Below are 24,088 nucleotides of genomic sequence, written 5' to 3'. Positions count from 1 at the left end.
ACTAGTCCAAGGTCACAAAGCTTGTCAGAGGTGATGCTGGCACTCAAGCTCAATGGTCTGACCCCACAGGCTTGCCCTTCTCCCCATCTGCTTCACACAGTGCGCGATTAAAAACGTTTATTTTCTGTGTTTGTTTTTTATGTATTATTTGTGTGAAAAGTAAACCTATTACAGTACAGTACTATATAGCCGATTGGATACATAGGCTAACCTTTTTGGACTTATAAACATGATCTCGGAACAGAACTCCTTTGTATGTAGGGGACTTACTGTATTACATTTAATCCTTTCCACAATTTTATTTCAGCCTTACTAACAGTTGACTCCAAAATAAATATCAGAGTCAGTGACCCAGAGTCCTAGACTTAGAATCAAAAGAGAATTTTCTAAATCAGCCAAACTTAGGTTCAAGTTCTAGTGGAGTCACGTGCTGAATGTCTGTAGACAAATAACTGAATTTCTCAGAGCCTTAGTTTTTTAATATGTAATAGGAGGATATAGTTTCTAGGTCATAAGGTTGTGTTGAAGGAGTATTTTTCAAACTGGTTTTCATTGGCAAGTGTTACTCAGATAAGATTTTCAGGGTCGAGTAACCCATGGAGCACCAGAACAAACGCCCCTTTACTGCATGATGTTTCAGTACGTTTAATATGTTACAATACATTGAGAATTTTCAACAAGAAGGAAAAGTATCCAGTACTTCCCAAACCTGTTAGATCACAGAATCTTTTTTCCTCCAAAGTATCTTGACAGACCAATGTTCTACAGGGAACACTTGTATGATAATGTGTATCTCATCCAGTGATAATGTACAAAACACCTAATACCATGCCTAGCACAGAGTTGTCATTCAATAAACAATAACATTTATTATCGGGGATGGTTTTTTTCTGAAACTTCTCTGAACCTCAATTTCCTCATTTGAAAAATGAAGGTAATATACTGACTTACATTTGCTTTGATAATTAAATAAAATAATATAATGGCATAGAAAATTAAGTCATTTATAAGAGGCCTGTTAATAAATATTGGTTAACAGATGTTAGTTCCTTATAGAGAAATTAAGTATTGCTCTCTGGTAACATGAGCAATAAATACAATTTATCACACATCTTAAAAGAGTTGGTTTGGAAAACAGGTTTTTCAATTTAGAGGTTCAAACTATCTCTAAGACCATTTTTCCTCTCACAAGCATTAAAAATCAATGGCAAGTTCATTGCGCCCAAGAGAAGGATCCAAAATGACAATCTATGAAGACATAGAGTGGAAGGTATGAACCTCAACTCTAGAAATTTTAATTTCATTAGTCTGGAATGGGGGCAGAACCATAGCAGGTTTTAAGGTATCCTGTTGATTCTAGTGTGTAGTAATGACCTAAAGCATACTCTTCTGTGTATAATTGGCACTCAGTAAGTTGTTGCTATTTATTGATTGATTCTAGAGGCAGGATCATTAATTTCAAGCAAGATATACAGCATATATTTAGCATTAAATATTTAATAAACCCTCTCTAAGGATAATTCAAGAAGAATCTGTGAACATCTCTGAGATAGAAATGTCATTATATTCAACTGATAATCTTCCTGTTTAACTATAAGTGGTAGGCCTACTCAAGATATTCAAGTAGATAGTTTTCTGCTCTCTCTGTGTGCTTTCTTCCTCCCTTGAGAAATCTGCCATTCATTTCAGACCCTGAGTTTCTTATACTTTCCTCTTTCTCCTTTTATATAATATATGCTCTCAGACAACCAATTCTTGCCGTCAAGTAAATGACCGCTAAGACCACAGTGACCCCAAGAGGGACCATTGCACTTTAAGTGAATTTAGAAAAAAAAAAAGCGTCTTGAACATAAAAGAAAAATTTTCAAACTCTATTTTTTATGTCACTGGTTTTTGGACTTCAGTGTACATCTGAATTTCCTGGGGAAATTATTTAAAATACAGATTATCGGCTGTAACTCCAGAGGTTCCTCCTCAGTAAGTGTAGTCCAGGAATTGGAATTTTTAACTAAACCTGAAAATGAATGCTTAAAACTAGTTGTGCACATTGGTTTGCATAAAAATTATCTTAAATATAGCAGGTTTTTTCCTAAAATTAGGTCATGTACTTGACTTTTCATTAAAATTATCTTCAATACAGGGGTTTTTTAAAATAGTTTCTCTTACATGAGATTTCTCCCAATAATCCTAAATACCATTGTTTTACTGAAAAAATAGTTGGTAAGCATGAGTTTTTATTAAAATTAACTTGAATACAGCAGTGTGACTTCAAATTAGGCAGTAAGTGTGAGTTTTTATTAACCTGGCAGATTATCTGTCGGTTATATCTGAGAAATATTGTTTAAAGTTAGGAAGAGAGCAGAGAGGTATGAAAAGATTGAAAAATACATCAACAACTATGGAGCATGTAATGTTGTCTAATTTGTTTCTTAACAAGGCTGTATAACCTAATGCAATACGGGAAAAACTAAAGCTTATTTTGTTTTAGACTAAAATTATAAATTGAATTATTTTAAAGTTTTTCCAGCAAAGTTAGAACTACCTAAGGAATACATGTTGGATAGAGATAGGAAAATCAACTGGATTATATGATTATAAACCTATCCAAGGAAAACTATTTCTAAATACCTCACTGCATTTGCCTAGCACTATATTATGTTCTATATGAGCCATCTGTGGCAAAGCAGAAAAATAATGGATCCCAATTAGTTTCAAAGCCCATGACCCTTATACTGTAAGGTCTATTTCCTAGTAAGCAATTTAAAAGTAGCCTGAACAGCCTTGAAAAGCAAAAGGAAAGCAAAGCATTCTTATTTCCTATACTATTTTCTGCTCATCTCACTGTGCCAAATGGCATTATTAATTAACCTTATTGATAATGAAAAAATTCTGCTCTATGCTGCAGTTTTAACTTGCCTTTAGGAACCATCCCATTATGCTTCTCACAGTTATGGAATTTTATGTCCAGAGGCACAAGCATATTAAAATCATTTTTGCTTTCAAAATCCTTTCCACAGAGACTGGTATCATGGAAAATGGAATTCTCCTTTAAATTTTCAAAGAAATTCTCTTTGCAAAGAGAAAGACATTCTTGTGATAGAAAACCAACATTACAAATGTGTTATGTGGTTTCAGCACCCTGCAGAATCTAAGCTTTGTAGTTGTCAGCCCAAACATGGCTAATTGGCCATACTGCACAACAATGATTTTCCACATTACAATGTATACATCCAGATACACACAAAAATAATGAGTAAAACCTGAGTGATGTAAAGAAGTTACCGTAGTTCTCCTTAGTGATTAAAATTTTTAATTTAGCTTAGCCAGAATTTTTTGTCTTTTGTCAACTGGAGGGTTCAGACTTAAAATATTAAAATATTCTGATTTTCCAACTTCAAAAACGAATGTTCTCCTGATCACTTAGTCTTTACCAACCATAAGAACTAAAAAACTACTGTCTATAGATAGCCTGCTCTCATTTGGTATTTATCTTTCCTCAGGGTCACTTAGCACATTATCAAATATCCAAGTGCCCTTGGCTTTATTTCTTCTGTAGTCTGATGAACTTATTTAGCAAGTGATTTGGAAAAGTCTCTCTAATCAGGTTATTTCTGTAATTGGGCAAAGAGGCTTTTCTTTGCCTGGCAACCCAAACATTCATTAATTAACAGAGAGGCCAGAAAGCAATTAACATCCATTTAGAAATAACTTTTCAAATGTACAAGTTGGCACCACCATGTAAACCAAACTTTGAAAGATGTTTGTGGCCCAATGGGAAGGTGACTTGGGAATCACAAGCCAAGAATCCAAGTCTCTGTACTGTTGCCGAATGGCTATGTGTCTTTAGGCAAGTCACTGTACTTCCCTCATCCTCAGTTCTGTCATCTGTGGAAAGAGGGGGTTGCAGTTAAAATTCTCTTCCAACCACGGTATTTTTTAATTCTAGTAGAAAGTGGGAAGAGAGTTAAAATGTAGAACCAGTGAAAAAAAAACTTGGAGAATTTATGTGTATTTATATATATATATATATATACACACACACATAAACATATATATATACATTAACATATTTGTATATATATATAATATATATATTTATTAAGATTGTGTGGTTATGTTGAACACATTAAATTCTTATGGTAATAAACAGAATTACCTTGCCCTGCCAATACTTAGGATAGAATGCCTGGCTCTGGATATAGAGGAAAAACAGCTATCATGGCATCAAAGACTGAGAGGGTTCTCATCCAATAAATCATAAACAAATCATTACAAACACAGGGAAGATTTCCGAAGTAGAATAATTTTTGACTTTGGTGAGCCTATAGACTAGGTATAAAAAAGGGGTGGATAAACTTAGGGAGCTATTCGAAACTATGAAACCAACTAATCATGATTCCAGAAAGAGGGAGATCAATGGGGCTGGAGTGCTCTGGAAACTCTCTATTCTGTAAGTGGAACTTAAATAATTCTGCTAAAGAGAGACAAAGGGAAACAAAGGAAAAGGATGATGTGCTTTTATTTTCCATTGATTTTACCCTTATCTTCCTCCACCATCAAACATCAAGATTTTTATATGCATTGCTTCCAAGCTAGAGATGACTCAAACTCCTAGCTTTTCAGTTTGAAGTGGATTTTACAAACTTGTAGCACAGACAAAAATCTTAAAAACCATGGCTTTCAATCTCAACAGCTAAGTGCTTTGTTAAATAAGTTAGTTGTTTTAATTCAAAAAGTTTATCTCTAATTAGCAAAAGCTAAAACCCAGAGGGTCAAGGTTGAGGAAATACACATAATAATGTTCTCCTACCTCTTTTTCCAATCCCTGACCTGTTTTTGACCACTAGGAAAGAAAGAAAATATTAAAGGGAAATCATTAAGCTTAGATGATACCCGAATCCCTGAGAAGGCTTAATGACCACCCCTGAGCCAAGTCCTAACTTAGAAGGACAGGAAAATAGAAACCTCAGAAAATTTCAGGGCGTATCCTGAACAGAAAGTGCCATTGTTGTGTTCACAGTTTGTAACCCAGGAGATGGCAAGACTTGTAGAGGTATCATACATCCAACTGTCTCCTGAATGGTAGAATATCAATGTCTAGGCAGTGATCCTTTGAACAGCTTCATAGAGTCCTGCTTAACCTCAGAACATTCCAGGGAAAACATCTAAAAATTCATGGCCTTTCCCAACAAAGAGCTTTGCGGAAGGGCTGAGAGAACCAGTGGATTGGAAGACTTGAGGCTGGAAGGGAAATGATTCAATGTGTAGACCTGACATGGAGACCATGGTGAGACCACAGGCATCTCAGAGGATGCAGCAGAGATAGAGAGCAGCATCCATGGCCTGGCAGGATGTCACACCCTATGGGGAATCAAAAGGATAGAGGATGGCCATGGACCAGCTGCTCCCACTATCACCAATGCCAAGACCCTCTGTCAACCTCTCCTAAGCCCAGACACCCCTGGAAAAGAAAAAAGGAGAAGGGAGATGGGAAGAGGCATGTATTAACTGAGCCATTAACCAAATGAAAACTTAATTTTAAACCAAAAGTGAGTTACCTTGAGTTGACAAGATCCACTAGCAGATGGGGACCGATAAGCTACGGTGAATTCTATTATTTTTTTAATGGCATTGCATAGTTTTTTTGTTTTTTTGTTTTTTGTATACCTGGGTTTGTAGCTTGAGAAAAAAAGTGTATCCACTACATGTGGTTATAAGCTGGTACCCCAAGGACTCCCTGTGCTATGTCCACGGGTACTATGGGGATCTGAAAACCTACATCAGAGTCAATTTACCTCAAAGGCAGGGCCATTCTCTGCATGAAACGAGGCATGCAAAGACTTTATTGGAATTTTATTTTTATGGCCCTAACTCAGCCTCTGAGTTGCCAGAAAGACCAGGCCCTCTTCTCTGTTAAGTGAGGGAACGCCAGTCCCCATGGTACTAACTCAGGCTATCAGAACAGAGTCTGGTCACGTTCATATGAGACCAAATCCAGAGGAAGCATGCAGGCTCCTAGCTTGCAAGAGGGGCTGATGCAGGCTTTGGAGATGTAAGGAAGACAAAGAAAAGCTAGAGGGCTGGAGAAGAAAGTTACATTGGCCTCTGGCAATGACTCCAGAGAGGAGAAGACACTGTGGGCACTTTGGTTTGGCATGCAGACCAGCATTTCTACCACTTTTAGGCAAAGAGAGCTGCTTACCCTTGGGTATGTGAGCCCACCTGAAGTTTATCCTCACTGCAGAAACAACTGTCTGTTCTTCGGCCATCAGGCTTGAATGGGATACCGGTCTGCCACTTCTGTGCCCTTTCTGGGGCAGCTGCTCTTGAGACTATTCAGAGGCCATGGGAGACAGAGGACAGTTCTCCTCTCAAGTGACTGCTTCCTCTGAGAGTCTAGGATAGAGAGTGGGCACAATTGCCCTGTGCTCTTAGGTCCCCTCACCTATTGGGCTATTTTCCTTGTCCCACCTCTTGGGAGTTTAACCCCAGAAGTGGCAAGTAAGGGGGCCCTTCTCAGGTATTCCTCAGCATCTAGGATGTGTCATCACCTGGTTGGACGTTTCTCCTTGAAAGCAGACACTGAACAGTCCTACCTTCACCACTATGCCCAGTCCTATATGCTGGATCCTGAAGGCTCTAAGGCAAATTTACAATTCAAAGCACCATCTTTTTTCTTCTTTCAAACACCTGGCTGTTGTAATTGCTTCAAAGACGGCAATAGCTTCCATAGGTCTATACAAGTTTATTTAAGAACTCAAAGCTGCAAATTTATGTCTTTTTTTTTTTCCTATGTCATCCTACCCTGTGGGCAATGCATATAAAAGCTCTTGTTGCAACTGTAAACGTAGAAAAAAGAGTTGAGATTGAGAAGAATTGGAAAAAGTACATAGATCAATATCAAAATGTTCTGCCTCAGTGTTAACTTCACATTTCAAAGTTTTCTATGAAATTATGACTAATGTTAGAAGAGAATAAATTTTCCTATACCCTAAGATCTTGGGGGTATAGCGCTGGACAGCGACCCCAAGTGAAAAATGTAAGAATTCTTTAAAAAATGTGTATATATATATATTTATATATATATATATATATATATATATATAGAGAGAGAGAGAGAGAGAGAGAGAGAGAGAATAACATTCAACATTATAGTTACATCTAATTTAATGGAAGAAAAAGTTTTCTAAATAAAATCTTTAGACAAAAATGAACCCAAGAAAGATGATCCTTGTGTATCTGGCCCCATCAAGTAACCTTGTGCCCCCCAGAGATATATTTTTTGGTTTAAAGACCTCAAATAGGAAAACAAAGAATTCTAGGGCATGCCTTCATGCAAAGAATTAGAAGCTTAAATCTAGAATCTGAGAGAGCTAAAATGTCAGGATCAAGCCTTAAGTGTGGGAACAAAAATGAAATAGGGAAGAAAAGAAGTGAAAGGACATAAAGACGGTGAAAACATGGCATTAAAAGGAGCTAGGAAAAATGAGTTAGGGATGTCTACGTGCTACAGCCAAAGGAAGGGGAGACAGGGCTCTAGGGAGTGGTTACCAATGAAGAGCCAGTTTAAAGCATCAACAGGGAAATGGTCTGTGAAAGGAATGGGTGCTGGGTCACAGGTGAGGATAAGGGCGGGAAGCACACTTTGACATTTTTGTTCAGTGTTGAAATTTCCTCCACCTGAGATTTTTAGCACAGACTTTGGAGATGAGAATCTGCTTCCTCATTAGCTATTGGGTACAATTCATCATAACCACTATTCTGAAAGCCAATATGGTAACTAGCTCTCAACCTCACAGATCCATTTTTAAAAAATCCTAAGGATGGTTACATGAAAGATGACCAGGGATTCTGAATAAACCCAGAAAATTGGTAAAACCAGAGTAAATGATGCCTAAATTCTGAGTTCTGGAACACGAGAACTGCACACAAAGATGGTGCCTATGTAGTTACTCCAAGACTCCCCCTCCCTACTCCTTCCTGTAATTAATACGGGATGATTAAAGTCTGATCTCTGTTCTTAGATTATCAATTATCCTGTGAAGAAGTAAAACACTTGTGCAGATAGGTGACCAGACTGTCCAAAGCCTTCAGGTAGCAAACATACGAGTAGGATTCTTCTGTTGTGTTCCTTAAAAAACTTCCTGACTCTAGGCCCAAAGCATGTTGAACATTCTAGGTTTACACCACATTAGACTTCAGAGTTTACAAGTATTAAGGATGTGAATGCTTAGTCCTTCTTGTTAAAAAAAAATTCATTGAGACACTGTCTCCTCACAGCTACGGCAATAATTTGACAAAACCAAGGAAATAATAGTAATGGTAGTAATAATCGCATTATTTCTCAGCAACCTATCCCCTCTGTATTTACTGATATTCTGTATTTTACTGAGAATGGTCTTTACAGAAGACTTCAAATCACAGCCTGCCTTTAAGTTAAAGCAGATCTATACATAGAATGAAAGATTTTTACGCCTATAAAATGACATTAATGTTATATATAATCCTTCTTTTCTTCTAAGCATAAAGTGAAAATTTACTAGACAATGTCACAGATCACTTCAAATGTCTTTGAATAAGGAGCTTAATAAATTAAAGGGAGAAAACTATAAAAAATGTAAAATCTGTATTATATTCTTGGCTAGGCCAGACCTTCTAAAAAATAATTTGCCAGAAAAACCCTTAAAATTATGTATTCAAAGTAGTTCTCCTAAATGTACCAATGAATGAAAGCAGTGAATGCATAAATGTTAAATATACAACGAGAATCAATCTGATACACATCTGGATGCCAAGTTTGCAACCAGTATGAAAGCTTAGCCTCAGTTCCTTCAATATTGTAAACTACAATCAAATTCTAGCACACAACTTTTCCTACAACATAAAAAAACATTCTCCACCCTAGACTTTTTTTTTTCCTAAGGCAGTTTATTTTAAGTACAAAACAAGAAGAACTTGATTAGTTCCTCCCAACCCTTCCAGGGCAGTATTTGCAATAAAAGGATAAAGGTGTCAGGAGAGGAGAAAAATTTATGTTCAGGTTCACGCTAGTACCAAGAAATCAAATATTTGGGGTTAATCCAAAGGAGATGTCATGCAGTCAGCAACTATAAAAAGAAACAAGCCAAAGAGGGTTGTAAAGGAAGGCAGGAGAAAGGAAAGAAAGGGGGGCTCATGAGGGACACACCACAGGCACTGAAGAAGTGGAGAAGAAGGATGACATTCTGCAGAATAAAGAAGCAGTTCCTTCTCCTTTTAAAGCCAAGAGAGCTACAGTGTTAGTTGACGTTTCAGCCACAGTCTCTAATAGACTGCTATTTCTCAGTTTCCTTTCTTCTATGAGAGAAGTCACACATACACACACACACACACACACACACACACACACACACACACACACACCTCACTTTATCTTTGGATAGTACCAGGAACAGCAAAACTGGCAGTCACATTGTTTACTACTGTAAATTCATTTATAAGTGAATTTTCCTATCAAACTTATCATCATGGGGATTCATTGTAAATGGGTCCATATGCACAAAGATGATAATACTTTTAAATGGCAAGGAACTGTAGTTAGTTTCCATTCTCTTCTTATAGATGAGCACCTATCATGGGCAAGATACAAGCTGTCATAAAGCCTATTATTACACAAACACCAAAACATGTTATGGGCTGGGTAAAACAAATAATAATAGGCACTGAAAATTCTATGCTTTAAACATGTATAGAACCTACTTGAACTAAAACTCTAGTATAAAAAGTTCAAAGAAATTGATGCAGAGAAGGGCATGCAAAGGTTAAAATTAAAGAAGCATCAAATTGTCACTATTTTTCCACTTCACTAAAAAAAAATAGATAATGACAGATAGATAGATAGATAGATAGATAGATAGATAGATAGATAGATAGATAGATAGATGATAGAATAGATAGATAGATAGATAGATAGATAGATAGATAGATAGATAGATAGATAGATAGATAGATAGATAGATAGATAGATAGATAGATAGATAGATAGATAGATGATAGAAAGATAGATAGATCAGCGAGTGCTGTAGACTTAAAATATTTCTAGTGATGTATAACATTTTATTTTAAAGAGAGTACTTACTATGTGCCAGGTATTATGCTAAGTGTTTTATGTATGTCAACTTAATGATTCTCATAATAGTTCTATGAAAAGGACTCTACTATTGTTTCCATTTTACAGATAAGAAAACTTGAGTCAAAGAGAAAATAAACACCTTGTTCAGTGTAACACAGCTACTAAGCAGCATAGCTGAAACTTCAACTCCAGCATTCTGACACCAGGAGCCAACTCATAACTATAATTCATGGTTATATATATAGATCCACTAAAAATATGAATTCCATCCACCAGAGAAAAATGGGAGGACCTAGGATCCAAGCTACCAAGGGACTTTAGAGTCTGCAAAGCACTGGAGGATACTGCTGCAGTATCCTACCCCTAGTTTCCCTGCCTCTAGAGCAAAGCTGCTAGGTGGACATCATTATGCTTGATACTTTCTAATGAAGGAGTTTCAAAATTTAAACCTTCATGCTTTAAATATAGTTTTTCTGTGGCTGTATGAAAATGAAGCGGGTCATGAAAACCAAGTCCAGAAGTGAAAGTTGTGGAAAGCAACTATAATTTTGATCCTAGTTCAGAAGCTCAATCTTTCTATGTTATATGTATTTTTAGTTCTTAGATTACAATAGGCAAATTGATGAATGAATATGAGCCCCTCCCATGCCAGTCTGTGCTGAAAGATGACCTTCACAGTTTCATTTCCTGTGGCTATGAGAGTGTGTGGCTTGCTCAAGTTCATGGCTGGTAAGGGCCTTAAAGGTCATCTTTCTTTGTGACTACAGCAAAAACTTGGAAGCAGAAAGGTCAGCCCCAATATCTTGCCATTTTCTTTTTGACAGTTGGAGACAAAGTAAGAATCAAAAAGAAATCACAGTTTGTGATCAAAGACAGAGAAACCAGACCACTGATAAAACTATATTTATATTCACTCTCACACAGGCAGCAAGAAATAAATACCCAGGGTTAATCAAAAAAAGAAATAAAGAAAAAAAGAAGAAGACGAAGTTTTTTGTATTTTAAGGCAATAAAAAATTTGGAGGAGGATTTTGTTTTTAAAGAAAAAAACGATACATATCGTCAAGATAAGATCTATGACTGCCCCTTTACCCAAAAGAGGTTAAGGAAGGATTTCAAGTTGTGTTGTGAAACTGGTTGTGTCCACATGAGTCACATCTAGAGACCCATTTTTGTCGTTTCAGTGCAAAGCAAAGTGAAGAGTCTAAAATCATACATTTGAGAGTTCAAATAAAACAAAAAGATTATGATTTCTTAACATATTTTATGGGGAAAGAATACACAGAAAGTGCTTTATAATAATTTAATAAAAAGAATTAATGATGGTGTAGCAGATTTCAAGTGAAAGCAATTAAGTTTGGGGAGTCAGACAGGCTGAGTTCAAATGCAAGCTCTTTATCTTATGAGCCATATTTCTTGGGCAAGTTACCTAAATCTCTAATAGTAAATTTCCCCATCTATATAATGGGAATAATAACTCTTTCTTTATAAGGCTGTTGTGAGGTTTATGTGTAACAGTGTATGTAAAATCCTTGACACGCCTTCCTTCCCTCTCCCCTCTTTCCACTTTAATGCACTTTCTGAAACCAGAGATGTCCTGTGCAAGAAAACTTTCTTCCATTCAGATAAATTTCTGAACAAAGTTTGCAAAACCCCAATACAACACTGTCTACCACAGTGACACTATAAAATATCCATTCCATCTTAGTAGCGACACAAATTTCACATCACATAATGTTACAAAAATTATATCTCATTTGTGACACACTTGCCGTAGCATTTTTTGAAGTATAATTCATGGAAAACATTTCTGAATTTTCCTTTGCGTGGCCTGACACCTCTCAATGCACTGAAGCCACAGCTTACCATTTGAAAGAAAATTAACATGCGTGACCTGAATTTTCATTTTTTCATACCATAGGAAAGTGGAAATGAAATTCAAATCCTATAAACACTTAGGTGTAAAAGAGACAAGAACTCATATGCAAACAGCTAGGTTTTTTTTAGAGGTGTATGTCTGGTAAGCAGATAATTTTTACCTAGAATCTAAATTTGTAAGTCTGCTTTTCAAATCAAGTAGATAAATTAAAAATACTGCTTATATCAAATACATCAGCTCTTTTATAGAACAAGGTGGCGTGTAAACTTTCAATAAAGCTTGTTGCACATTGATACCCAAGGACCACAGAAAACATTCCATACTCTGCACACATGGGGCACCAATTTCTTCCTATCAGGCACTCACATCCTAAAGAAATCATCTGCTGACATGTTATCATTTGGCTTTCAACTATGTCTATCTTGTGAGTTAATGGTAAAGGAATAATGCTTGCACTTCCATAAACTTTACCAAAGCCTTTGGGTTTTTACAGAAAGTTTTAGGAGCAATCTCAACAAAAACAACACTACTTTGTAGAAATCCCTATACAAGCAGAAATTTGTCACTCAAAGATCTTATCTTGGCTGGAAGAAATGACAGCAAATTATGTCTTATTACACCATTTATATATTGTGCATGTGAACAGACACAGTGTAATTGTAATAGATATATATGCATATATATGCCATCTGCATATGCATAACATTTTATAATCATAACTCCATTTTTGTTTTGTATTATGCCATCGTCTTTGCTGTACAGTTCAGTACCATATTATTTTCATTTCAACCACAGCTGCATCATTGCTGCTGCCAGATCTCTCTGTTTTTTTGGAGAAAATATACAATTTAAAATTGTTTTTTTTTTCTTTTTTTTTATCAGAAAGGAAAGTCATCAAGAATTAGATTTTATTTTAGGAACAAAGTAAGGTTTCATGGGAGAAAAAAACAAAGCCTTGGTGTAGAGAAGGTTTGTTCATTTTCTATAGCATTACTGAAGTGTCCGTATGCCTTGATAATCCTATCAATGTTTGGATCATCTCACTGGGGGAAATGACTTAATTTAACTCTATTTTGGTGTCTCTGCAAAGGTAAGTTGTCTATTTTGAGAGCCTACCTGGGTAGTTATATGCTACTTCATTTGTGAATAAAACCCCAAAGTTTGCCCAGCTGATTTGTCGAATCAGTTTCCACAAGTAGAAAAGGGGCGGGGGGCAGTGGGTGGAGGAGGAGGTGTGGGAACTGGCTGGGGATTTACCTGTGGCAGAGTTGTCTTAGAACAATATCTCATAATCATAAAAACCTAGGCAAGAGACAGATCAACGAACCACAGAGATAGTGGGTTAAACTGATGCTCTATTATTTCATGTTCTCTAGTGTCTCTCTTTCAATGCCATCATGGAAGAACTGGGAATCTCACTCAAAAATCAGAAAAAGTTAAAGAAAAAGTCGAGAACTAAGGGGAAATCTTCCTTCACAAGTATCCTTACTTGTCATCAAAGACGAACTCAGAGAAAAGAGAGTGTGGCATGAGCCAGGAAAACACCTGTAGGAAGTTTTCAGGAAGAAAAACACATGCTCGCTACAGGTTTTTGGAGAAAGGATTTCTGACAACTGTGTTATGTGTTTCCATATATCTATATACATAACTCGGATTATGCATACAGATATAAGAAATACAAAAGTTTCAAAAGCTCACATAGACCGAGATTACTTGGGAAGCAGCACGGATTCTTTTGAAATGAATTTGTATGTTCACTTATTTCACCTTTTCTCTTTCATCCCAATAAATTGCTGTGTGTTCTTTCTAAATAATAATAAAACAACAGGGTTTTTTTTTCCAGAATAAGTTTGAGTGTTGGTTTGTTCCCCATTACTTGCTCTTATTCACAATGTTTGGTTTCCAAGTGTCATCAGCTGTCTACTTTGCTATTTTGATGAATCCTCCTACCTTTTCAGCCTGATAGAACCATTTCTGACTGAGTTAAAAAAAATTCTTTTCGTTTATACCAAATACCTAGTGATTATAGTAAAATGAAACCATTCATCTCTGTGTTTTAAAATCTAATCTTATAAATAGTTTAACTGGTACTTGGAACATCTGTGAATATAAAAGGATACTAAAGAGGGAAAAAAATTCATTCAAAAAAATAAAAGTGTCCACCACATTTGAGGCACCATTCTAGGTTCTGGGGATACCATGGTAAGGAAGAGAGGTGTGCTCCCTGCCCTAGCATATATTATAATAAAATGAAAAAAAAAATTCTATTACCCAAAGCAGGATTAAGCACTTCCTCAATGGAGGTCAGAATCTGTGGGAACATGCAGTAGTATTGAACCTGGGATGGGACAAGGAAGTCTTCCTGGAGGAAGGTACAGCTAAGATCTGAAGGAGGGTGAGTTAATCTAGTGCAGAGAGAGACATCAGATGGAGAAGACAAGCATTCCAGTTGAGGAAGTAGTTATTCTAAGGCACTGCAATAAGAGAGAAATAGGGCCAGAATGATGGAGGAAAAAGGAGTTTGGTAGCTAAAATGCATGGAGGTACAATGGGGCTAAGCAGTAACAACCACTCTGGCTGAGAATAAAGAATTGAGAGAAAGAAAACTGAGAGGAGGAGAAGAGAGAGGTTCCCTTGCTCAGTAACCCAAAGGAAGGATATTGTAGCCTGGGCCAGTGGAGTACCAGAGAGACCGCTACATGACAGAGGTAACTTAGAGGCACAGGTCACACAGCCAGAGATTCAGAAAGTGGTCATGAGGGAAAGAAGAGGGGGTTCAAGGAAAACACCAGGATTTGAGTGTGGAGGAAGGGATGCTTAGCTGGGGAGCTGAGGTATTGGGAAAAAAAATGGGAAAGGATCAGGCATTGGATCAATATTTCATATATTTAAATCCCATTGGTTTCTGTAGGATTATTTTACAACTAAAAGAAACTTTTAATCTAGTCCCTCTTGAGTTTATGTACAAAAATAGTTCCAGACATAAAAAGGAAAAAAAAAAGACCTTTAAAATAGCAATAACAGATACTGGACAGATATTTTCCAGTGATTGTAATCAACACTCAGATTTAGGATCAATTCGAGTTTTATTAACAACAAATAAAAGACAATGTAGCTCATAAAACTGCATTAAGATGCTTATATTTAAAAATTACAAATAGAAATAGGATGAATCCAACTGGCTGAAAATGAACTAGAATGATATGAAAATATGACAGGGCAAGTATGCAGTTTATTCAGTTCATTAAAAATTATACCAAAGGAATTCTATTTTACATTTTCTAATTTAACAGTACAGTATTTTCTCTCATTTCAGGAAATATTACAGTGCTGTATCCTTTCACATACAGTTATAGTAATTTGTGGGGAAAAAAAGTATGTCAACTTCTAATATGTAAAGTGTGTGTGTCAATCTGGCTTCTAGGTATTTTAAAGCCCATTAACCACTTTCCTCTTCACTTATCGATAGCTGAATTTTTATTCAAGGCATAATATATTGAACTAGGCAAAATTGCAGAACAGGGCTTTTTTATATTAACTACTAAATGTAATATATAATCACCTTCCTTTCCCCCCAATATTTTTATTCTGAAAGCTCATTTGATGTGTACACATGGGCATATGTTTCTGTGTGTGTCTGTGTGTGGTGGGTTGAAGAACAGAGTAAGCTAATGAGTTCAGAGGAGAGAAAAAGAAGAAACTACAGAATATCTGGAACCTGGTCCAGAAAACATCCCTGAGATCAACAATTAATCTTTGAGATTTTCATCCCTTCCTCTAAAGAACAGTGACTCATACACAGTTATGTAGAAATCAATGGTAAAGTTAATTAAACACTGGATCTAACATTTCTTCCTTCAGAAATTTCTTGATGTTAATAGGAAAAGATGGCTCAGGTGAAATATTCAAGAAGAGAAAGGGAAGTCAGTGTTGATTGAAATAGGATGTTCAAAGTTAAGATTTATTTTCCTTTCAAGTTTCAAATCTGAGCCTTTCTTGCCTTCAGTGTTGAGAAAATGGAAGAGAAACTATTCACTACTTGCATTGACCCCATGGGGTTGCTGATACATATGGGGCTCAGAGTTTTCCATTCTTAGTCTAGAAGATGCTGGAGAGAGAAAGAAATAAGAAGGAAGTAGGTTAAAGAAAACTAGGTGAAGATAAACTATATTTGACCAGTATTCTTTTCTCTATCTCAGCAGTTACTGCTTTAGTTTAACCCATTGCCTGAACTAAAAGAACTAAACACGTTCTTAATTAAGAAGCTCCTGTGATTGTTGTTTTAAAGGAGGAATACAATTAAGAGTGCCTATTCTAGGGGCTTCCCTGGTGGCGCAGTGGTTGAGAATCTGCCTGCTAATGCAGGGGACACAGGTTCGAGCCCTGGTCTGGGAGGATCCCACATGCCGTGGAGCAACTAGACCCGTGAGCCACAACTACTGAGCCTGCGCATCCGGAGCCTGTGCTCTGCAACAAGAGAGGCCACAACAGTGAGAGGCCCGCGCACGGCAATGAAGAGAGGCCCCCACTTGCCACAACTAGAGAAAGCCCTCGCACAGAAACGAAGACCCAACACAGCCAAAAACAAATAAATAAATAAACAAATGTGGGGTTTAAAAAAAAAAAAAAAGAGTGCCTATTCTGAGAAAGGTATCCCTAAGAGCCATATATGCAGTGTGATTTTTAAAGAAACATAAAGTCTATCAGTTCCAAAATGTAGAGCCCACCAGAGTCTCTCCAACATCAGAGGATCCAATGCATCAGGTAACAAACTGGCTCAAATTATAGTCTACTTGCTCAAGTCATTTATTATTTGGATCCTCCAGCTTACAGCAAGGAGAGGACAGGCATTCACTGTCAGAAGTGCACAGGGTTAGGGCGAGTAAGCCATTCCACCTAAGGTGATGGAGTGCTTAGAGAAGGTGCCTACTGGGGTGGGTAAGAGGTGATAAAAGGTGAGGCTGGGACTTCAAAGGCACGCTCAGTTCTCAGGTTTGTTCAGGTCTCACCCTGTATATAGAGGGAAACTTTTTTCCAGTCATATTTTTTTAAATAATGACCATGTAGAAGAAAGAAGCAGGACAAAATAGGAACAGTAAATCCTCCAGAGTGGAGACATATATACTACATTTACAAGTAGTAACTCAAAGTCCCATAAACCTTGGTAGTGAAATGACCATCTTGACGTGCTGATGTTTAGAAATCCAGAAACAGGCTGGCTTTGCAGGTGAGTGTCCTCATAGTAAGTCACAGGCTCACCAGAGAGACTTGCTTTCAAGCTTTGTCCATAAGATACCCAATTAAAGAAGTTACTCCATTTTTACACAGCCTAGTAGGTTAACTGAGACTCCAAAATGGATTCGTGGACATGTATTGTCTGGTTTGTTTGTTTATTTACATTCATATCCTACTTCCTTCCTTTCACCCCTCATTTCCTATCCCTTTTTCTTCATTAGTACAGTGCCTAGACATCCTAGTTTGCCCTGAATCGCTCTGCATTAAGCCTGAAATTCTGAAGTCCTGTGATTTAGGCTCCCCCCTGCCCTTCACACGAGTATCTTAATTTGGACAATAAGTCCTAAGACATTTTGCTCATTGGTCTCAAGCTTCCTCTTCTTGACAGCCACACAGTTTCACTAACAAAGCTGAAACCTCTACTGATATTAAAAAGGAGCCTCATCCAAAGGAGCCAACAGAAGGCAAGGGACCACTACCCTCCATCAAAGTAATCCAGGATGACCTGGAAGGAGTCAGACTGACTTTGATGTTTCATTTGGATATTATGAGAAAAAATTTACACATATAGATATATGGCAATATATATAGAGAGAGAGGATGATAGATAGACAGATAGATAGATAGATAGATGATAGATAGATAAAGATAGATAGATAGATCCCATTGTTTTAGTCTGACCTGGGCTATGCTGTCAGTAAATGTCAAGGTCATGTCATCAGGTGTTAATGATTGTAATAGCAGCTATCATTTAACAAGGATGAGCTAAATCCATTGTATCCAAGTACATTGTATGTACTTCACAACATTTGCTCATGTAATAGTCATAGTAACCCTGAAGGAAATATTTTTTTACCAAGTTGAAAACAAATTCAGAGGGGTTAAATATCTTGCCCAAAGTCACTTAACCATGAAATGGCAAACAGTGCAGCATAACCCTGCTCCATCATCGCAACCACAGTGGTTCTTTCCTAACTTTTTGGAGGCTAAGTACCATTGACCAAATTCAGGCTTTGTCCCAAGCGTACATGATCTCATAGCATCCTCTCAACAGCCTTACAAAGTTAGTACTCTCCCATCACAAAAAAAGGAAACTGTAAGAAAAAAGGTTAAGTACCTCCCCAAAGTCAGACTGCCAGCTGTTTAAAGAACCAAGATTCTAACTGCAATCTCTCAGAGTCCAGAGGCTCTTAACCATGGCACTATACAATCTTATCTTTTTGTTTTAATGCAAACCTTGACTGAAATTTTAAAGAACTATCCATGTGGCAATTTTTAAAGAACCATCATTTAATAGAACAGATAAAGAATTTCCTCTACCTATCGATGTTTGCTATTGCTGTTTCCTAGAAGCAATATTTAAGCATTCTAACCCTTAATACATAACAAAATGGACTCTCCACCAAATCTGTGAATTAGTTGTATTACAGATTTGAAATTACTCTTTGAACACTTCTCATTCATAAGGCAAGTCATTCAAATCATAATAAAAACATATGAATGGTATGATATGATAATTACTGTATCTCAAGGCTCACCATGTTTCCAGTAATCGCAAAGGACACCATTAGATTGTAAATTCCCAGCTGACTGTAAACTTCTAGAATGAATGAGCATATTTCTTTGAAATATCAATCACTCTATAGAGGTTTTTTAGCCTCTTGCATATAGCAAGTAATAGACAAAGTCTTCCTGAATAATGAATGACAATCTTTGGAGCAAGTTTTGAGGAAGATATAGTCCTTGCCTTTGAGAATATTGGAATTGAATAGGTCAAATTTCAAAGGTGAAATTTTGTTGGCACACTTGGTTTTTAAAGAATATAATTTCCAACGCCATTGAGTTTTCTAGGATTTGCATTCCTATCTACCCACAAGGAATACATGCTGGCAACTTCTTCAGTAAGAGACCAAAAAATATAACAATCTCAGAAAACACACACACACACAAGATAAAGATTTTCAAGTAACCAACATAAGAGAGAATTTTAAATGTGTCGATAATGTCTTCAGTACTTTTATATCTGTCATTAAGCTACTTCCAGACTGTCTCTGAAGTTGCAGGCTGCTTTTACTTGTCTTCATGAGGAATTCTGTACCTAGAGCAGCAAATTTAAATGAGACCATTTTTAATAAAGCCATGCCAAGATTTAAAAGTAATTTAGTGGCATTAAGCATAATAAGCCAAATTATAGTGATGAAAGAAACATTTTCATTAAAGCTTTAAAAAATGGCACTCTGAACTCCAACGTAGGGATGGAATTGAGTCTACATTGTCTCAAGGGAAAAAAGGTAACAAATGACAGCTAGAACTTTAAGCTCATCATAACAAATATATCATTAGTGTTGACCTTTTCACAACATTCCAACAAATACAGTGATTCATAAGCATGCAGGTTGCAAATGAAATAAATTACAAGGGTATCTTTCCCTGAAATGTTGAATGACCTCATCATAGATTTCCGGGATGATTTCCTTCTGACTTCCTCTGGAAAATAATGCTATTAGGAGACACACACCAGGTTAATTTCATCGACCCAGAACCAACCAACATCTACAACTTGCGTGTGGATCATGTCTTCCTGTTTATGTGGAAACTTTTTATTTCCTCCTCTCTCTCACCACTTTCGTCTCTCCAAATCCAAATCTGACTTAAAGACTCAGGTAAGAAGCCACTGATTACAGCAGTTCTTTGGTATTGCCAGGAGATTGTTTCCAGGAGCTGCAGCAGGTACCAAAATCCACAGATGCTCAAGTCCCTTCTGCAAAATGGCGAAGTACAACGAACACAGTTGACCCTCCATATCCGTCGGTTTCACATCCGCAGATTCAACCAACCACAGAGTGAAATTTCCAGATGCAAAACCCACATATACAGAGTGCCGGACTAATTCTGTACTTGAAACTTTCCCTAATTTCTTTCTGTCTCTCTCCAGTGACCTTTATCTGCACTCAATCACTTTGACCTTAAAATTATTTTGTCCATGTTGGTAACTTGTGCAGCATTTTATTTTCCCCTTATTATCAGCCTCTCCACCACCGCTCCCAACGACTGGCTCATACAGTGCAGAATGTTAGCCCTATTAAATGTGTAAATGAATCCAACCGAGGCCATGAAATTACCCCCAAAATATAAAACTTTACTCATCTCCTTTTTTTTTTTTTTTTTTTTTTTGTGGTACGCGGGGCTCTCACTGCTGTGGCCTCTCCCGTTGCGGAGCGCAGGCTCCGGACACGCAGGCTCAGCGGCCACGGCTCACGGGCCCAGCCGCTCCGCGGCATGTGGGATCTTCCCGGACCGGGCACGAACCCGCGTCCCCTGCATCGACAGGCGGACCCTCAACCACTGCGCCACCAGGGAAGCCCATCTCCTCCATTCTTAAACTTTCTTGGAAAGAACTTGGATTCATATTTTCCCTCCTTACCTCCCCCTTTATGTTTTCCAGATCTTATTTTTCTCCCCAAAGGTATAACAAAATATTGCAAGTTCCCAGAAACTCACAAAGCACATCAGATCTTTCAAACAAGGGTCCATATTGAAGAGATTCTTCCTGGATATAAATGTTTGCATTTGCCTTGGCAATCTCAGAAGTCATTTGTAATTTAAAAGACACAAGTGTAACTCAGACCCTAAAAAAATATAACATGCTAGCAAAGGAGATTACACACCCACAAAATGTATTAAAATTTAGGACTAATAGACTAAAAGGAAGGAAGGGAGGGGAGGAGGAAGGGTTCCCAGGTTCAGCTAAGCAGCAACTACCTTTGCATTTATAAGAATGCTAGACTGGTGATGTGGAGATGGGAGGTTCTATTCCTCTACAGAGGAAGTAGGAAAGAGGGCCTTATGCTATAACCTAAGAGAGGTAGGTTGTAACTGAGTTGGACACTCCTGACAGTAATAGTAAAATGCTAGCATCAATTATCAGAGGATTACAGGGGTTCTAATTTGTCTGAGAGAGTTGATATTGTGCTTATTTAAAGTAGAAAGATGGGCTATAAGATGGACCAAACACCTAGCCAGTTTTATTGCTCTATGTGGCATTAAAAGCCGTTTAAATTTTATCAAATGTCATTGTTCTTTTTACCCCTGAATTAGCAGTGAGTGCTGAAAACTTCTAACCAATGCCACAGAACATGCAGCCAGGTACACCATTCAGGTCTCATTAACAATCACTCCAATCGTGCTCTCACTGACCTTTCCTACTCTTCAGCCTGTGAAAACAGAGGTCTACAGGGTAAGGTGTGAGAGACTTTCCAGATTATCCTACTTTTTCCTTATGAGGGAGACGTGTGTTCCCTACCGACATCACCAATCGCATGAAGACAGGCATTTCACTCCCCCACCAAATACTTCTACAGGTGACTTCCTCAGATGACCCCGTGCCCATCTGAACAGATGAAGTAGAAGATTACAGAGCAGATGGCCTTTGAACTTGCTACTCTTTAGTATGGGGACACACCAGAGCAGTTTTGTGATTTACAGAGAATGAACAGCTGAATCAGAGAAAGAGCTGGTCCTCATCATGAGTATTTTCTCTCAGACTATCATTTTTAGGACAACATTATTCTTCACTTCAGCTCTTTCAAAGGATACTTTGTTACCTTAAATCACAGCATCAGTAGAAACCACAGTGGCATTTTCTACCTCACTTTTGTTCCAGGGTCTAGAATATGGCCCTAAGACAATGGGTTGGGCTTTCTTGAGCTGTGTCCTAAAATTTTCATTCCAAATCACATTGCTTTTGTAGTTTAAAATTATTTATTTATCTATGAATCATGAAAAGATGGTGATGTTAAGTCGAAGTTAAAGGATTTCTTTTTTACTGACAGTATAATTAGGACATTGGAGAGTTTTAGTGATAACAGGGGGAAAGGTGGAATCAATTTATGATCAGAATATTAAAACTCTGTTTTTCTACAGGTAAGATTTGGTGTCAGTTTTGTGGGTGGTTATCTAAAAGAGGTCCAATATCATCAGCTCAACTTTTATTGGTGGTTCTCTGAACATCTTTAGAGGAATTGGATAGGAGATGATTCAGAAGCTGGGTGGTGAACCACGGAAGGGCTGTTGGTCCTTAGGTGGGATTTTTGCCTTTATTCCTCCCAACAGAATTTTTACTTTAAGTTTGACTAGATCCCTCCAGTTTCCTTTCAAGGACCCAAGATGATTCTTGAATCTTGGTTTTATTCTTTCATTTACTCATTGTTTACCTTTGGGTAAATCATAAACTTTTCTCACCTAAGAGTCAAGGCAGGAACCCCCTGGCACTGTCCATTGGGGCAATGAAGGCAGTTTCATGAGGGCCTATTTCCTGAGTAGTGGGCAGAGCTAGAGGTGGCAACAATGGGGAGCTGTTACCACCCCCAAGTGTAAAGGACCAGTTACCAGAATCTGTAGACTCCCTTAAAAGGTCATCCAACAGGAGCTCTGGCCTTCAGGGTAGAAATGCATTCATTGTAAACCTGAGGTCCAGATGGAGTGGAGCCAGTGGAACCATGATTACACTTTTTCAAGATTCTGATTTTCTGATGGCCCCATATTGGCTCAATCCAGCCAAAACCCATGTTTGATCCATGAGTCATGAGAGTCCAGTGATTCTGACTCCAAAGGTCACTTGCTAAACTAGAGAGAAAGCTGAAAAATGGACGTGGAGGTGTCAAGAGAGACTTCCCAGCACAATATTTTTCTTCTATAGAGGATTATTAGGCATTTCAAAGTGAAATCCAAGGTCTCCTGAAATATACTTTAACTCATGCAGACACCTGATATTATAAGTTGCTTCTGGGAGAGAAAAAAAGAGTGGAATAAGATCAGTATAGGGAATTCTAGAAGGCGAAGGAGGCAACCATATTCAAGGTGCAGAATTGGAGTTAGACTGACCTGGGGTGAGTCTCTCCTGGGCCACTTACTACATGTGTAAACTTGAGTAAATTACTTCACTTCTCCCTAGACCTCAGTTTCCTCATATCAACAGTGTGACTGTTAAGAGTATGTACATAATGCTTGACCCAAAGTATTATTATTATTATTGGTGTTATTATTATTATTAAATTCTGAAGTTAAGATGGAGAGACTGAAACTCTACTAGGGAATCATTACGTGGTTTCAAAACAAAATCATGGGGAAACACTTGGGCAACCATGGGTTCCATGTGCAGCTATAAGTTAAATTGTGGTATTCAGTGCCCAAAGGACCTGCACACCTCCAGAATCATAAAGTGGTGCTTCTGGTTTACACTTTTGTGTTAGCTTCTACTGCACAGCAAAATGAATCAGCCATACATATACATATACATATATCCCCTCCCTTTTGTATTTCCTTCCCATTTAGGACACCACATTGCATTAAGTAGAGTTCCCTGTGCTATACAGTGTGTTCTCCTCAGTTGTCTATTTTATACTTAATATCAATAGTGTATGTGTGTCAATCCCAATCTCCCAATTCCTCCCAGCCTACTCCTTTTCTGCTTTGTATCATACATTTGTTCTCTATGTCTGTGTCTCTATTTCTGCTTTGCAAATCTATACCATTTTTCTAGATTCCACATATATGCATTAATATACAATATTTGTTTTTCTCTTTATGACTTACTTCACTCTGTATGACACTCTCTAGGTCCATCCATGTCTCTATAAATGACCCAATTTCGTTCTTTTTATGGCTGAGTAATATTCCACTGTATATATGTACCACATCTTCTTTATCCATTCCTCTGTTGATGGACATTTTACATTGTCATCTTTAAATTGCAACATTCATTTCTGGGGCACATCAAAGCCAAACAAGCTGTAACCTGGCTCCAAAAGACAGGAAGGTTTTGTCCTAAGCTTATAGTATCTCCCAGACTCCCAGATATACTA

The 24,088-nt window shown here is 37.5% G+C and overlaps 1 protein-coding gene across 7 annotated transcripts in view; it reads left to right on the top strand.

Annotated features, from left to right (window-relative positions):
* GRIK1 (glutamate ionotropic receptor kainate type subunit 1) overlaps positions 1-13,827 on the top strand; it is a 424,025-nt gene extending 410,198 nt beyond the window's left edge. For 5 of the 7 annotated variants that reach the window (XM_024120212.1, XM_024120215.1, XM_024120214.1 and 2 more), the window contains one exon: positions 13,367-13,827. In XM_024120212.1, the coding sequence (XP_023975980.1) occupies positions 13,367-13,522 (156 nt within the window). In that variant the 3' untranslated portion in view covers positions 13,523-13,827. Of the gene's footprint in view, positions 1-12,872; positions 12,960-13,366 lie in introns of all 7 variants that reach the window. The other 2 variants (XM_024120210.1, XM_024120208.1) reach the window with 1 other exon arrangement.
* Positions 13,828-24,088: the final 10,261 nt, after the last annotated feature.

This window comes from Physeter macrocephalus, chromosome 8 (assembly GCF_002837175.3).
Source record: "Physeter macrocephalus isolate SW-GA chromosome 8, ASM283717v5, whole genome shotgun sequence".
Classification (NCBI taxonomy): domain Eukaryota; kingdom Metazoa; phylum Chordata; class Mammalia; order Artiodactyla; family Physeteridae; genus Physeter; species Physeter macrocephalus.
The sequence above is the reverse complement of the archived record's forward strand: the minus strand, read 5'-3'. Positions and strand labels throughout refer to the sequence as shown.